This window comes from Culex quinquefasciatus, chromosome 2, assembly GCF_015732765.1.
Source record: "Culex quinquefasciatus strain JHB chromosome 2, VPISU_Cqui_1.0_pri_paternal, whole genome shotgun sequence".
NCBI classification, from domain to species: Eukaryota; Metazoa; Arthropoda; class Insecta; order Diptera; family Culicidae; genus Culex; species Culex quinquefasciatus.
The window spans coordinates 5,708,015-5,722,429 of NC_051862.1; the positions used below are offsets into that span (position 1 = coordinate 5,708,015).

The 14,415-nt window shown below is 31.1% G+C and overlaps 2 protein-coding genes across 4 annotated transcripts in view; one reads left to right on the forward strand and one right to left on the reverse strand.

Annotated features, from left to right (window-relative positions):
• LOC6051685 overlaps positions 1–14,415 on the reverse strand; it is a 505,391-nt gene that overhangs the window by 316,092 nt on the left and 174,884 nt on the right. The window lies entirely within an intron of this gene.
• Positions 1–14,415, forward strand: part of LOC6036699 (fasciclin-3) — a 164,883-nt gene that overhangs the window by 120,655 nt on the left and 29,813 nt on the right. For 2 of the 3 annotated variants that reach the window (XM_038251267.1, XM_038251268.1), the window contains exon 7: positions 1,033–1,294. In XM_038251267.1, coding sequence (XP_038107195.1) covers positions 1,033–1,294 — 262 coding nt within the window. Of the gene's footprint in view, positions 1–1,032; positions 1,295–8,141; positions 9,033–14,415 lie in introns of those variants that run through there. The other variant, XM_038251269.1, reaches the window with a different exon arrangement.

Here is a 14,415-nt window from a genome sequence, read left to right on the forward strand (position 1 = left end):
ATATTTGAAAATTTGTATTTCTTAAAGATTTTTTGAATTTTATTTTCTGTTTTACTTCGATTTTTTGTAACACGATTTTTTTATTTTTCCAAGTTTGGGAGGTCATTAGGATCAACTTTTGTTTTACGAAAAACTTTACTTGTTTTATGTTTTCCTGTTAAATTTTTAGTATTTAATTTTTTTGCATGTTTTTTACATTTTCAGCTATAGAATGCATAGAGGCATATTTTGGGCCACAAAACAAATTACTGCATAATTCTTTTTACCTGAAATATCAGAAACATTTTCACATTGCATTTTTATAAACATTGGCAAACAAGTAAAACTTCCAGTGCTAAAATTTTCAGAAATTTAAAGAGTTCTTCTTTCCGACGCTTTTTGAAGATCAAAAATTGGTTGAACATTGATTTTTGGCGATTTTTTAAATCGTAGGCCATCTAGAATCGGGGTCGGTTTGCTTGCATTTGTTTGCTGAACTGTCAGCTTGTATAAATTTAGCTTTGTTTGCAAGTTTGGTAACTGTTAAAAAGAAAAAAGAGCAAGTTTGTTTGTTTGTCACAGTCTAATACCACCTTAAGTCTAACTCTAAGAGCCCCATTTTGTAATGTCTAGCTCAGCAACTTATGGTTAAATAATCATTTTCGAAATTTTCTGATCTTTTCAACATAAATATTTTGAGCATTTTAAATCAAGACTAACTCTAAAAAAAGGCCAACAATTCAATATTACGAACTACTGTCTCCAAATAACAAAGCTACGTTGACTAAATCGTTTCTTATTTGCGGTTAAGTGGTTCCCGTTTTCATGGGCTGATTTTATTCAATTCATTCTTTGGAAAAAAAAAACAGAAATATTGTTAAAAATATCATATCAAGAAGTTTTGTAAAAAGTCAATATTTCATCATTAAACTTAAGTTTTCTAATTTCAATTTCAACTACCGCAGATAAAAAGATCAAAATTTGTTTTAACATATTGTTCTTCTAAATAGTTATTTTTTCAATGTGAAATTACTAAAAAAAATCTCTCCTCAGGAATCCGGTGCGTACAACGTCACGCTGACCATCGCCGGTCTCACGCTGGAGGACCTCACGAAAAAGTACACCCTCCGAGCGTCGAACGACTTTGGCGTGCAGGACTACACCGTGATGCTGAGCTCGCTGGACGCCGAGGTGGACGAGTCGGGCGGCGTCGGCATCGGCGGCATCATTGGCATTGTCCTGGCGGCGCTGATCGTGCTGGCCGCCATTGCGCTCATCCTGGTTGCGCGGGCCACCGGCAGATGGTGCTTCCGAGGTGAGTTGGTCAAGCAGAATTTTTCCTTTCTGTAAATATTCGTTCGTTTCCTTGATTTTTTTATTGTCTAAATTTTAACTCGTGAAACACACCATGCGTCTCCATGTAAAATCTCCTCGCAAATAAAGCAAAAAAGAGCAAAATTAATCGTGTAAAAACTTTAAAAATCAAGCAAATTGGCACCGCGCGAAAATTTTGTTCCTTCCTCGAATCATTTCCCCCTCCGGCATTCGTTTTCAAATCTTCCATTCTGCGTCATTCATTGTTTAAAAACAAATAAGTTCATCATTTAACTGCTTTGATTAATCCAACCAGAACTGACTCTCGGTTTTTTTCTTCTCTCTTTCCTTTCTTTTTCTCTGAAACTTAAAACCCTCACACCGCCCGCTACCACCCACTGCCTGCTTTCTTTTGCTCTTTTTCAGTCAGCTTGTACTCGTAAACTTGAAGCTCATGTTTAATGTACCTAGTTAACAAAACGAAACACAACCAACCACACTGCAGTGTGCAAAATGCAAACCGAACAAATTAATGCTAACATAAAAATGCCTACTTTTTGACGTTTAATTTCACGCAAACCATCCGTCCGTGATGTGATTGACAGCTCAAAGAAAGTTTTAGGAGGAAAGGATACCATAGTGTTTTTGTTTTTATACATTTTTAACACAATCGCCATTTTGTTTTGATTGACAGCTGGAGGGGGCGGTAATAACACATTTTTTTCAATTTTGCCATTTTAGTCAATTCAGTCAATTTTGTCAATTTTGTCAATTTTGTCAATTTTGTCAATTTTGTCAATTTTGTCAATTTTGTCAATTTTGTCAATTTTGTCAATTTTGTCAATTTTGTCAATTTTGTCAATTTTGTCAATTTTGTCAATTTTGTCAATTTTGTCAATTTTGTCAATTTTGTCAATTTTGTCAATTTTGTCAATTTTGTCAATTTTGTCAATTTTGTCAATTTTGTCAATTTTGTCAATTTTGTCAATTTTGTCAATTTTGTCAATTTTGTCAATTTTGTCAATTTTGTCAATTTTGTCAATTTTGTCAATTTTGGCAATTTTGGCAATTTTGGCAATTTTGGCAATTTTGGCAATTTTGGCAATTTTGGCAATTTTGGCAATTTTGTCAATTTTGTCAATTTTGTCAATTTTGTCAATTTTGTCAATTTTGTCAATTTTGTCAATTTTGTCAATTTTGTCAATTTTGTCAATTTTGTCAATTTTGTCAATTTTGTCAATTTTGTCAATTTTGTCAATTTTGTCAATTTTGTCAATTTTGTCAATTTTGTCAATTTTGTCAATTTTGTCAATTTTGTCAATTTTGTCAATTTTGTCAATTTTGTCAATTTTGTCAATTTTGTCAATTTTGTCATTTTGTCAATTTGGTCAATTTGGTCAATTTGGTCAATTTGATCAATTTGGTCAATTTGGTCAATTTGGTCAATTTGGTCAATTTGGTCAATTTGGTCAATTTTGTCAATTTTATCAATTTTATCAATTTTGTCAATTTTGACATTTTTGACATTTTTGACATTTTTGACATTTTTGACATTTTTGACATTTTTGACATTTTTGACATTTTTGACATTTTTGACATTTTTGACATTTTTGACATTTTTGACATTTTTGACATTTTTGACATTTTTGACATTTTTGACATTTTTGACATTTTGACATTTTTGACATTTTTAACATTTTTGACATTTTTGACATTTTTGACATTTTTGACATTTTTTACATTATTGACATTTTTGACATGTTTGACATTTTTGACATTTTTGACATTTTTTACATTTTTGACATTTTTGACATTTTTCACATTTTTCTCATTTTTCACATTTTTCACATTTTTGACATTTTTCACATTTTTGACATTTTTGACATTTTTGACATTTATGACATTTTTGACATTTTAAAGGCAATGAATTTAATAGGTTTAAGGAAGTGTCAATTTAAAATTTCATTTGAGGATGTAAATGTCAAACAAAATGGTGATTGTGTGAGAAATCAAACCATAAATGGCTTGCCTTAAGTAAGATGAATAGCTTAGTTACAGATCGAATTTATAGAGAAAGGTTTAATTTGCCATTTGAGGATTTCCATAATTTGCCTGTTATTAGAAAGAGAGATTAACCAGTGTTTTAATCCGTGATTCTGCTCATGTATAGAACAAGAAAGTGACTAAATTTAAGCTTGCGATACTAAGCGAGAAGAACAAACAAATTTCAACTATAGAGCTCTTATAGTATTAGTTTTTTGTTGTAGTTATTCCGAGTAAGTGCCTCCCCTTTCCCCCTCCAACCCAAAAAGCATGCTCATTTTCCGCCAGAATGTTTCTAATCATCGTCATTACGCTTATGTAAATCTTGCTGCCCCTTTCTGCTCAGTTTCCTTCCTTTCTTTCTCCCCACTCCTTTGAGAAGGAACTTAAATTGGATGCAATCAGCAAAGATATAGGGTAACTAGCAGGACGGATTAGCATTTGCAGGAAAATTTATTCAGGGGGGAAGAGTTTCCCCCTTTCTTTTGAAGATTTTGTTACAAATTTTGCAAGCTGAATGTGTACAACTTTAGTGCTAAGGAAAATAAATTTTCGCTTAGAAGACAAAGTGATAAGGGATTTTTTGAAATGTCTTAAGGAAAACTGTGACTTTATCAAACATTTATTACGTTAAAATCATTCTCTTTGTCTCGAATATGATATTGATTTAAGTTTTAAAATGTGGCAATTTTGTTTGATAATGTTAAATGAAATCCTTAAGATGATTTTGAATATTTTAAATGTCAACTTCTTTAAGCAACCACATCATTAAAGTTTAGGTTAGTCTTTAAGAAACGAGATACTGAAATCGAACCGTGAAAATTCTTGCCGAGTGAAAAGTACGTCAAGTGTGTTCAATAAAGCAAGAAAAGTGATCTAAAACAATCTCATAGTCATTTTTTTTACTCGAGTTCTCCGATAATTCCACATGAAAATGGCTTACGCTTGAAAGTTAATTTTATCATACACAGTCGAATTCAATTGGCACTTTTGCAATCATAAAATTAGCAAATCGCCCATCCCTCTCTTTCTCACACCATCCACACTTTTTCCTTCATCGCCTTTACTTGTTATTTGAATTGAGCATAATTTGAAAAATACCCCAAAATGATTGATAAACACTTGTGAATTTGTGCACTGCTTTCTGAAAAAAAAAATCTTGAAAATCAAAAACAAAAATAGCCAAAAGAAACAAACACCAGCAAACGGGATGGAAGTTTTCCCCTCCGGCGGATCACATCATCGTCAAACCGTGCGTTGAGTGAGACGGAGATGAGAGAGACGGGAAGACACGGAAGAGAGCAAGCGAGAGAGAGAGAACAAATCAGTGATGAGATGCAACGATAATCGAGAATTAGAATTATAAAAAAATATCGGGAAGAAACACACGAAATCACACGAAAATCATTTCGAACCGCGAACATCACACACACGAAAACAGGTTTGTACCAAACTGATTGAAGTCGTTCCTTTTGTTTTGCATTAATCAAATGATCGTTTAAAGATTGTCGCACAAATCAATGTCCCATCGTAGAAATCATGAGATATTTCAGGACCGATTAGAATTGCTACACCAATCCGTGCATTCAGTAGAATCATGCAAATTGCAAAATTGGATTAAAACACTTTCATTTCAGCACATCGACTGCATGTTTAGAATCATTTGTAATTTTTCCATTCGAGAAACAAAAAAAATAAATTCTTGAATATTTTGTTTTTGTCTACTGAAACAAAAATCATTTAAATTTCAAGCTTTTCTGGAAATTTACGTCAAGTATTGTTGAACTTTTCTCAATTTTCCATAAACTAAGTTAGAGTCTGAAACCCAAAACATCAAAACTTAACTTAAATGACAAATTTGCCAAACTTTATTGATTTTATTTGATTTTAAATTTTTTTTTATATCCCTTTAAAACCGTTTCAAAAATTCTATGATTTTTTCTTTTAAATTTTTGATGCTTTTTTCCATTACAGTTTTTGGTTGATACTCAAAAATATTCTGTTATTGAATTTTTTAAGTCGTTTAAAAGATTTTCCCAAATTTTTTGTCCTTCCCTTCCGCTCCCTGGCAAAAAATCGAGAAGCAAAAGTTTTTTTTTCTCAAAATATCAACGAAAACAAACAAACAAACTACTGGCAAACAACTTTAAATGCATTATCTTTGGTTAAGATACATTATTAGGAGGATTGAACCAGCTGATAATTATTTTGAGTGTTTGACAAATTTTAGTATCGCGAAAAGATTTTTAAAAAAATATTTTTTGTCAGGATTTACTGAGCAATAACTTTTTGTTTCTATAAAATTTGAAATATTACATATTTATATTCTATTAGATCATATTTTTGTATTTTTATACATTTCCCTTGATTCCTCTCTCCAATTTGGTCTGCGGCAAAGACCTAATCTTGAAAACATATTTTACTTCACAGTGAAAATTTGTTTTGAAAAAAGTATCATGTTTTTTTATTTCTTGTTTGATATTATAACCTAAATTTTGACCGAAAAAGTTGCGTCACAACGGAAAAATGATAAATTTACACATTTTTAGAGGAAAAATTACACATTTATTATGACCTAAGAGATGTACTCATTCCCAGATGTAATGTTGTCATGATTATTTTTTTTCACTGTGTAGAAGTGCATTTTGTCTTCAAAAATGTGTTTTTATATTATTTTAGAAAAAAGAGTTCTAAAGCCCTGTGAAATTTTTATGTTCAACGGAAAAAACACGATTAGAAACCATTTCTGACCACTTTTTATAATTTTAATTTAAAAAAATAACAAGACAACATATTTAAATTGATTTAAAAATCAATTCTAGATTCTTTGCCGTCATACAAAGGGTCATTGTAATCAGAAAAATAAGCTTAATCGTTGTGAACAATAATATCACAAATTTAAGTCTTATTTTAGGACCAAAATGGCCTGATTTAATAATTTGAAAATATTTTTAACTGAAAGAACCATTTATTTACAAAATCTTTCATTTCTTGACTTCGAAAACATATTTATTTGTTAGTCAAGCTTGATCTACTTGTGCAGACTTAAAAAAATCCATCTTAAAAAAAAAATAAAAGTGAAATTAGTAAAGCGTTACTTGAAATAATTGAAAGTAATTATAATTATATTTCAAAATTCCATATTTTGTAATATCATTATTATAACTCTCTTGGACATTTCACAGTTTATACCGATGCCCAGAGTGTTACTCAATTGCTTAAAGTCGACTTGGCACTAAAATTAAATTTGTTACAATATCTCAGTTGTGACAGCAAAAAAAATGCCAAAAATGTCCCATTTTGTGAGTTCTTAAAATATCTCCAGTTGATCCTCTAACATATCAACGAATGTTGCTTTACTATGATCTTTTTATAGAATTTAAAAAAAAAAACTCTCTTTTTTTTACCTAAATGTTTTCGATTTAATGCAAAAATTTAAGACAATTTGAAGTAAATAAATGAATGTGAACAGTTAATAATAAAACGAAAAATACAATAAAGATGAAGAGCATTTAGTCATACCACTTAGAACGTAAATGAAACGTAATTATTATAAAAAAGTTCAATAAAGACATATTTTATTTCAATTTAAAAAAAAATAATTTTTTTTTTAATGAAATTTGTATTGTTGTTTTTTTTTTCTCTACACGGAGAAAAAAGAGTTCCCAAATTCGTGAACAAGCGTTCATGAAATCGGAAACCACGAGCAAAGTGTTGAAATTTCATAGTACATTTTTCTAAAACGGAATTTGAAATTTTCTTTCGTGGTTCCCGATTTTATGTTCACATTTTTGGGAACGCTTTTTTCTCCGTGTAGACTGATGAATTGAGTAAATTTAGAATATGCTTTTAATACACTTTTTTATTTAAAAATAAATGTGAGATTGTCCAAAATGTTCAGAAGTTTTTTTTCAATTTTGAAAACTATTTTGATATTTAAGAGTGCACAGCAATCAAGTTGTAGTCTTCTTATTCCAAAATTGTCAAACTTATGGATCCATTCCTGCAATAATCTGATTGTAAAAATAGTCAAACTTTATTGCTTACTTTATTATTTTGATATCTATAGTTCCCGTAGTTTTGAAGATACTAAAATGTATCTAAAATCTCGGTTTGAAAGCTATGAACACAATAAACTTGTTTTGGAATGACTTAATTTTTTTCGGAACGCATGGTTGTTGTATTTTTCATCTATTCTCATTAAAAAAATATATTCATTTTTTCCCAATTTACCTGCAACAATAAGTTTCGCGTAGGAATCTCGCAATAGAGAACGCCAAGGCGATGTTGTAGATCGAACAATTTTGATTAAAAACAGCAAAATCGTTAAGTGAATGTAGTTATGTAAGCTCATAGTCTTGTCGTCTTTTGTTCATTTAATTTTTTTTACCAATTTTAATATCAAAATGGAAGGAAGGTTGTTAGGCAATAAAAACACAAGAACTACAAACAAGTTAAGTTTGTCTTAGAATAAAAATGTTTTACTCAATTTACAGTTTTTAAATAAAAAAACATACACCCTGCACAACACTCAAGCAAGGTTTTCAGCATCGTACATTAATGTCACACACCCACACACACTAACTCACTAAACTAAAATTAATTAATAAACGTCTAAAATGTGTTTCAATGTTTTGTAACTTTAAAAAACTCTCGATTACCGTTGCCTCCCTTCCACCACCAACCACCAACAAAAAACCTCACCACCACCAACCTCAACTCAACACTCAACACTCAATCTCAAAGCTCGCTCTCCAACTCGCTCTTTTGCTCTTTTCCGTTTCTCCGGTCTCTCTCCTCCGCAGGTGCGTCCCTAAACACCGACATCGGGCCCGACTCGGAGGCGCAAATCGCCCCGCACTCGCACGAGGACCTCCACGACGAGAAGCTGCAGCAGCAAAATCCGGCCGTCCACTACGGCGAGGGGGATGAAAAGAGCGCGGCGACGACGGATTCGGCCAAGCCGGCGGCGGAAAAGGACGCCAAGGAGAAGAATGGTGGAACGACGAAGCAGGAGAACGGCAAGAAGCACGAAAATGGAAAGGCCGACAAGACGAACACGCCGGTGTAAGGAGGGGGATTGTTAGTGAAGGGAAAAGTGAGGTTAGGATTTGGGGACATTTGGAAAAAGTGATGAGATTGATGAAGCAAATGATAGAACATTTGTATAAATTTTAAAATCATGACAATTGTCGAAAATTGTAGCCAAACCGTCCAATAGTGCTTTAAAATGCTGTGTTTTTCAAGACTCTCTTAACACAAACTGTTATTTTTAAATAAATCATCTTTTGTTTTTGATAAATGTGATGAAATTAAAAGCCATAATTTAAATCATTGAATCATTATAACTTATAGAGTCATCTTTAAAACAAAACATTTATTTTTGCTTCATCAATCTTTTAGAAAAAAAAAGTTCACCAAATCCGCAAAACGCAAGAATAATTAGTCGTCCTCAACCCTAAAAAACTAGAAAAGAATCCATCATCAGACAACCACAAATGACAGAGGACAAAGCAGTGCACAGTTGAAAAATAGAAACCAGAGTTTTTGTCTTCCTCACTTATAAAATCACTAAAATAACTTCTTTTACACAAAATTGCGAATACGTTGAAACTGAAATATGTTTTACTTTGTCATAATTTCTTAAACGGATGGATGCCGGAACCCAAAACGTTTGTAAATTTGTTGATTATTGATATTGTGCAGATTCAATGACACAATTTTTTTTTAAATATTAAATATCTCTGAAATTATCAAGCAATTTTGACAAACTTCAAAATTTATTGAAAAAGTTTATGATTTGGAACTTGGTTTCATTGATTGATAATATCGGAAACAAAATTTGTTTTTTTCAAATTTTATTGCATTATTTGTTTTTTTTTTTGTCTCTTTTGTAGTGAAATTTTTTTTTATTTTTTTTTTTCATAATTTCTTAGTCGGCCTGTCAATGCTCACACCTTCTGTTAATTTGTTCATTATTTAAAATGTTTTGAGTTAATGGCACAATTGATTTTTTTTAAATCCATATTTCGGAATCTATCGAAAAATTTAATAATTAATTTAAAAAGATGATGATTTGAAACTTGATTTTTTAAATGTATTTTTTTTTGTTTCTTTAAACGAATAATTTAATTTTTTGTCTCTTTTATAGTAAACAACAAAATCATGACAATTTGCCGAAACATAATCATTTCACGGTTACAAAAATTTAACTTTTCCACTTATTTTCTCAAGCTCGGATTTAAAAAAAAAGTCTTTTATGCTTTAAAAATTAATTCTAGCTAAACTGGCAACCCTGCTTAAAGATATGAGTACTTGAGTATGATACTCTACTTTCCAATGTCGGATGTCGTGAAATAATCGCATACTTGTCTTAACGTTCAAAGTTGGAAAGGTATTGGATCGACTGTTTTAACGCCACTTATGTTTTGAAAATCTGGCAACACTGCCGTTGGATATCGCAACCTATGTGAAATTTTTAGAACTTTTCAAGGCTAGAATTTGTAAATATCTATCTGAAAATGTATCTGTGAATTGGTGTTTCAAGAACATTCTTATAACAATAATATTTAAAAGGATGTTGAAGATCTAGCATAAAATTAAAATTTTCAGAACTTTACAATATCTTTTCTACTTTCGATTGATTATTTTTATATTTTTTTTTGTGGTTATTAGGATTTAACAATATTGATCGTAAATTCTTTCAAAATCCTTAAGATTAACACTGAATTAATATATTTAAATCTGTTTTGCTATTACAATTTCTTTTAAATTATCTTCTAGAAACTTTTTTTTTTATTATTTATTTTTGGAATAACCTTTTCAATGATTCACATTTTTTTGTGAATCTGGCAGCCTTATCTGGTATGAGTTATCAAAACTTTATATTACATGTTTAAACTTGTTTTGCTGGAAGATTTTTTTTAAATGTACAATTTTTTTGCAACTTTTCGCGGAAAAAAACTCTTAAGATCTAGCAACACTGTTTTGTGATATCGGTGTGTGATAAGTTCAAATGTCGCTGATTTGACGAAATCGGCATTTACTTATTAGATTTTTTTTAGATTTCAAATGAATTTTTTTTAGTTTGAAATGATTTCAAATTTAAAATTGCAAGAAATTAAAAAGGGGTAAATTTTGAACTCGTTATATATATTTTTTTATAAAACATGTGAATAATTCATAAAAATGAACAAGAAATAAAGATCATCCGAGCGATAAAAAATGGGTTTTATTCTACAACTGTGCTCAAACGACTTTAAAATATTAAAACAAAACGCACAATAATTAATAAACACGTGCTAAACCAACAGTGACAAAGACAAAACGTAGAGTGCAAACCCACAAAGACAAATATCTTCAAGCATTCCAACACTGAACCTCTTTCTCTGACACGAAAGCTTTGACGAGCGGCCTTTTTTCACGCTGACTATCAAAACGAAATTAAGACAAAAGTGGCGAAAGACAAACTGGCACCCATTTTACTCAAAAAAAAAAAATGAAATCTCACGACGAAATCATAAACCGTTTCGGGTTTGACTTTTTTTCAAAGAGAAAACGGCACAAAAAAGTGCGAAAAAGCAACTAACGGATGAAAAATGTACTTAATTGTAGGGAAAATGAAGCATTTGTTTTAATTTTATGGCGTCGGCGGGACGCTTTGTGTCGTCCGTGACGAGACAGTGAAAAAAGAAGAAGAAGAAGAAGGAAAAATAAGTATGATTGTTATTAAATTATATCCTAGCAAAACGAATGGAACGAGATCTGCAAGAAGAGCTGAAAAGAGTTCGTATTTAAAACATTTTCCTTAAAAACAAAAAGAATCGTTTTTTTTAGAAGAGTAGTTAATTGAAAACAGAAAAAGCGACCCTAGTTTGTAAGCGAAGCGAGCGAGAAGGTGTTTAAAATTTAACAAATCATCTGCACAAAGTGTCCATATTCAGGAGAAAGCGCTAGCCGAAAAGTAGCAATCACGACTTAGAACTAATAACTTGTAGTATTTAGCTTGTAGTCAGAGGTAGAGATGTGAAAGAGAGAAACAAACAAACTCCATTCCTCCCAAACTTCCACACTTAATCCTTAACTGTTTAGTTGTGTAAGAAAGCGAAATCACGATTTTTTATACTATTTTATTGACTGGTTTTAAGACAAACTGCTTCAAACAAACAACGAGCACGACATTTTTTTTAAACGAAACTTTTCTCACGCATCGCTCAAAGAACACAAAACAGCTTATCCTACTTTTTTAAACAACCCCTTTTTATGTGATCAAAGTGTTTGTTGTTAGAGTAAGATCTGAAATCACCACAAAATCTCATTCCACACCCGACTGCAGCAGATCAAATTTACACACACACGCACATTCCTGTCACCTCTTTTCCGGCAGCTCATACTTTTTTTTTTACATAAATCTCTCTTGATGTGTAGGCTATTCTACTTTTAAATATATCGACAAAATGTGTACATAAACGAAGATCTTAAATAAAAGTTTAGTGAATAAACGTATTTCGAATGCAAACAGTGTTGGGCTTATTTTTTCATTTCTCTTCGAAGTAGTTAGGATGATGGGGACGCATGGTGTGCGAGAGGTTTTTATTTCTTTCTTTGTGTATGTTTATTTTCTTTTAACATTTTTCATCGTCTTCGTTCATATTATTTTAAGGTTTATTTCATTTGTTATTCTGTATTGTAAAAAAAAGTAATTTTCAATGTTTTGATTCAGTGGATTAATCGGACCGCACACTGGACTCAGAATTAAATCAGTCAGCTTTCATCATCAACTCGATCGTTGATATGCGATTTTTTAAATTTCCTTTTGATTTGATCCATTTGGACGTATTTTTTTTTTTTTTTTGATTGGCTCAAACATTGTGAGCGCCTTCCCTTTGACCAAAGAAGCCATTTTGTGTCATTAGTTCACCCATACAAGTCTCCATAAAATTCCGCTTAATATTGAATGTTTGGTCTTTTCTGAAATTTTAGTCATGATTAGAAAAAAAATCAAAATATTGTTTTGGAAAAGATTCGAATATTTCATTAATAAACATTGAAAATCGGACCATAAGTTGCTGAGATATCCTATCTTCAATGTCTTTTAGACATATTTATAGCAAATTTCTGAACCTTTAAAAAATATATTCCTAGAAATGGTCACTCATGGTCACTATTTTTGAAACCCGTAAAAACTATAAATTTTGCTGAATTCAAACTATCGGTGCCTTCATCTTAAAAACAAGGCACTTTAACAAAAAAGACATTGATTAGAAAATTCCTTTAAAAGCTACAGATTTTTTTAATAATTACGTACAATTTTTTAATGGACAAAATGTCTTCTTTGGTCATTGGGAAGGCCCCCACAAAGTTTTAGCCAAATTCTTAAAAATAGGAATAAAATCTATTTTCAATTTTGGCGCTCAATAACTGGGCCTTAGTCCAGTTAGAACGCAGACAAACATCAAAAATCCAAAGCAAACCGAATTGACCGAGGGGCGAGTGAATGCAAAATTATGTGCAATAAATAAAAAAAAACTTTTTTCAAACTTTTATCAAATGTTAAGTCATAGTTCAAGAAATATGAAAAGTAAGCATGGTAAATAAATTTGAGTAATTTTTATTTTTATATTTCATCAAAAATATACTATGCATCGGTAAAGTAATTTTTTACGCATCGGTGGTTCCCTCGTAACGTCAAAATAAAAAAAAATTAATTATAGCATTTAACTAATTTTTTTGATGGATGAATGTGTTGAAAATGATTAATTTAGAAATCGATTGAACACCAGTTCCTGAAGTTAAATAATCATAATTTTTTTTAATATGTAGGTGAAATCCAATCTATAAAATTGGATTACAAAATTCTTTCAACTCAATTGTTTTCATGAGCATTTAAAAGTTCTGCTCCAGGACATCACATTTGAGCAATCCTCTACCAAAACCGGAAATGGATTTTATTTGTATTTTTTGATTTGGCTCAAACTTTGTGGAGGCCTTCCCTATGACCAAAGAAGCTTTTTTGTGTCATTGGTTTACCCATACAAGTCTCCATACAATTTTGGATGCTGTCCATACAAAAATGGTATGTAAATATTCAAACAGCTGTAACTTTTGAGTGAATTTTCTGATCGTATTCAATGTTTGGCCCTTTTTAAATGTTAGTCTAGATTTAAATTTTTTTTTTCGAAAAGATCGGAAAGTTTCACGATTGTTTCATGTGTTAACATTGAAAATTGGACCATTAGTTGCTGAGATATCGTCATTAAAAAATTGTGGGTTGTTTTGCTGAAATTTTGAAAACTTCAATTTTCGTGTTTCTTTTTCTTAAAGCGGCTCTATCTCAGCAACCCGAGGTCCAGTCTTCAATGTCTCTTAGACAATTTTATAGCAAATTTTCGGAACATTTAAAAAAATATTTTTAGAAGTGGTCACTCATGGTCACTATTTTTAAAAATTGAAAAACTGCAAATATTTCGCTAAAATCAAACTTTCGTTGGCTATATCTTAAAAACGGAGCCCTTTATCAAGAAACCTGTACAGCACTTTCCGATTGCAAATTCAATTTTTTTTTCATAACTCGGCGACAGATTTTTGGACCATGTTTCTCTATGGCTCAAAAGTTGCGGATTTTGTCCCCTAAAACATATCAAAAAATCTCGAAAATCAAAAAAAAATCTTATTTTGGGAAATTGAGTTTTAGCAAAAAAAAGTTGATTGAAAAATCAGCAAAAAAAAAATTCCGTGTACCTATTTTTTTTACAACTTTGCCGAAGACAAAAAATTGATCAGAAAATTTAGTCAAAAGTTACAGCTGTTTGAATATTTACATACCATTTTTGTATGGACCACAGCCAAAATTGTATGGAGACCCTGGAGACCCTGGAGATGGAACCACACGTTGCCGTCGTTTCAGGGCTATTTGCAAAGATGGTTTCCGATGTTGATATATATCACACATATATTTTATATTTATATACTTGTGTTGATAGAAATCACAGCTTTTATAATATGTAAAATTGCAAGATATTGAAATTTTTTATTTGAGTCTCAATATCAGGGGTGTGCTTATGGGTAGATTTGAGTAGA